Source organism: Corticium candelabrum, chromosome 12 (genome assembly GCF_963422355.1).
Source record: "Corticium candelabrum chromosome 12, ooCorCand1.1, whole genome shotgun sequence".
Taxonomy (NCBI): Eukaryota; Metazoa; Porifera; class Homoscleromorpha; order Homosclerophorida; family Plakinidae; genus Corticium; species Corticium candelabrum.
In genome coordinates, this window is record NC_085096.1 from 1,762,756 (window position 1) to 1,765,000 (window position 2,245).

The 2,245-nt window shown below is 40.0% G+C and overlaps 1 protein-coding gene across 1 annotated transcript in view; it reads right to left on the minus strand.

The window, feature by feature from the left end:
• Positions 1 to 2,244: 2,244 nt before the first annotated feature.
• LOC134188311 (talin-like) overlaps position 2,245 on the minus strand; it is a 25,856-nt gene continuing 25,855 nt past the window's right edge. Inside the window, exon 20 of the mRNA XM_062656507.1 lies at position 2,245. This exon is cut by the window's right edge and continues 280 nt beyond it. Within this exon, the coding sequence (XP_062512491.1) occupies position 2,245 (1 nt within the window).

Consider the following 2,245-nt stretch of genomic DNA (forward strand, 5'->3'; position numbering starts at 1 on the left):
CAAAGATTGCACGTGACGTGTCCACAGACCTATATTTACACTACAGTATCTTGCCCGTACGAAGGACGGGCCATGGATCCTAGTTATAATTAAAACAATTATTGATTATTTATTAAATTAAAATACCTTACAATAAAATAAAAACAATCAATACATAAATTAAATTAAAATATTTATTCATTATTAATTAAAAAATTAAAATTATTATAATTATTGAATACTAATTAAATAAAATTAAAATTAAAATAAAATAATAATTATTGATTATTAATTACATTAAAATACCTTACAATGAAAATAAATATAATTAATAAATAAATAAAATTAATTAAATTAAATCAAATTAATTATTGATTATTAGTTATATTAAAATTAAATTTTTTATTGATTATTAATTAAAATAAAATAAAAACAGTTATTGATTATAATTCATAAATTAAAATAATTATTTACTGATTAATAACATCAATGACAAGGACTCACCTGTGCTGCACTAACTGTTCCCTCTACAGCTCCAGCGACATGCTTAGCAGAGTTGATGAGCTGCTCCTGACATAATGGGCTGCTGATTGTTGGGGCAACGATCTTTGTGATGCCAACAAGTTGAGATGTTGCTGTAGCCATTCCTGTAATGTAAGATAGACGTGTTTTACTTGATTGTTGGACACACGTATACATACATGTAGCCAGACAGACAGACAGACACACACACACACACACACACACACACACACACACACACACACACACACACACGAACACACAAGCGGGGACACACACACACACACACACACACACACACACACACACACACACACACACACACACACACACACACACACACACACACACACGCACACGGATAGACAGACAGACAGACAGACAGACAAACAGACAGAGACACATCCATGGACACACATGCAAGCAGACAGATAGACAGACAGACAGACAGACAGACAGACAGACAGACAGACAGCTCATGGGATACTTCCTGAAATAGCTACCAAGCTGTTGTCTTCTTCCCGGTTAATTGCTATCCCTAAGCCAAATGGCGATGTGAGACCCATTGCTATCGGAGAATGCATTCGCCGAGTAACCTCGAGAGCCATCTGTGTGCAAATGAAAAACAGTTTTGCCAGCTTCTTCTGCCCTATCCAGCATGGAGTTTCCACAGAGAATGGTTCAGAGTTAATTATTCACCATATTGAGCTGATGCTGGAACACAACCCTGATTGGATTGTGCTGAAGTCCGATGTAAAGAATGCATTCAACTCTATCAATAGACATCACCTGCTCAACGAGCTACGCCAGTCCTTCCCTGAGCTATACAATTACGCATCACAGATGTATGGTGGATTCAACTCACTAGTCTTCATGGAGGGTGGTACAGCAGTCGCTATATCATCGGAAGAAGGCATCCACCAAGGCGACCCTCTTGGTCCAGCCTTGTTTGCCACAGCAATTCATCCAATTCTGAGGGATCTCCAGGAAAGATTTCAAGAAATTCATGTCCTAGCTTACCTTGACGACGTGTTTCTATTGGGTCATCCGGACAAAACCTTGGAAGCTTTCCAGAATCTAAAGGATATGTTCCTTTCTGGCAGTTTATCCGTCTCAGACTCCAAATGCGAGATCTTCAGTCCTTCAGGTACACTGTACCATCAATACCCCTAATACTTACATTCAAGTAACATCTGAGGGCTCAATGTTCCTCGGAACTCCCATCGGTTCTACTGCTTTTGTTGAGTCTTCTTGCTCTCAGATCGCTCAGTCAGGGTCTTCTTTGTGTGACTATCTTCCAAAATTAAATGACCCTCAAAGTGCTCTCCTGCTCCTTCGTCATTGTCACGTGCCGAAGCTAGACCATCTGGCCCGGACTGTACATCCGAATAATATTAGGAAAGCTGCTTCTATCCACGACTCTATGACGCGCGCAACATTTTCACAAGTACTAGGCTTCCCCGAGTTGGTTCTTCCATGGGAGCAAATATCACTGCCAGTACGTCTGGGTGGATTTGGTATGTCATCCCTGTCGTCCACCTTCAAACTCGGTTACGTGGCTTCATGGATACACTCACTTGCTGAACTCCCACTTCGTTTTCCTGCTGTAATACCCATGGTTGACAACGTGGTTGACCATCAATTTGGTTCAGTTGGTGATGCTCTTGCCAAGTCCATACCTCCTGACAAGCTTCTGTCTGACTATCTGGCAAATCCTAAGAAACTTCAAAGCAGACTTTCAAAT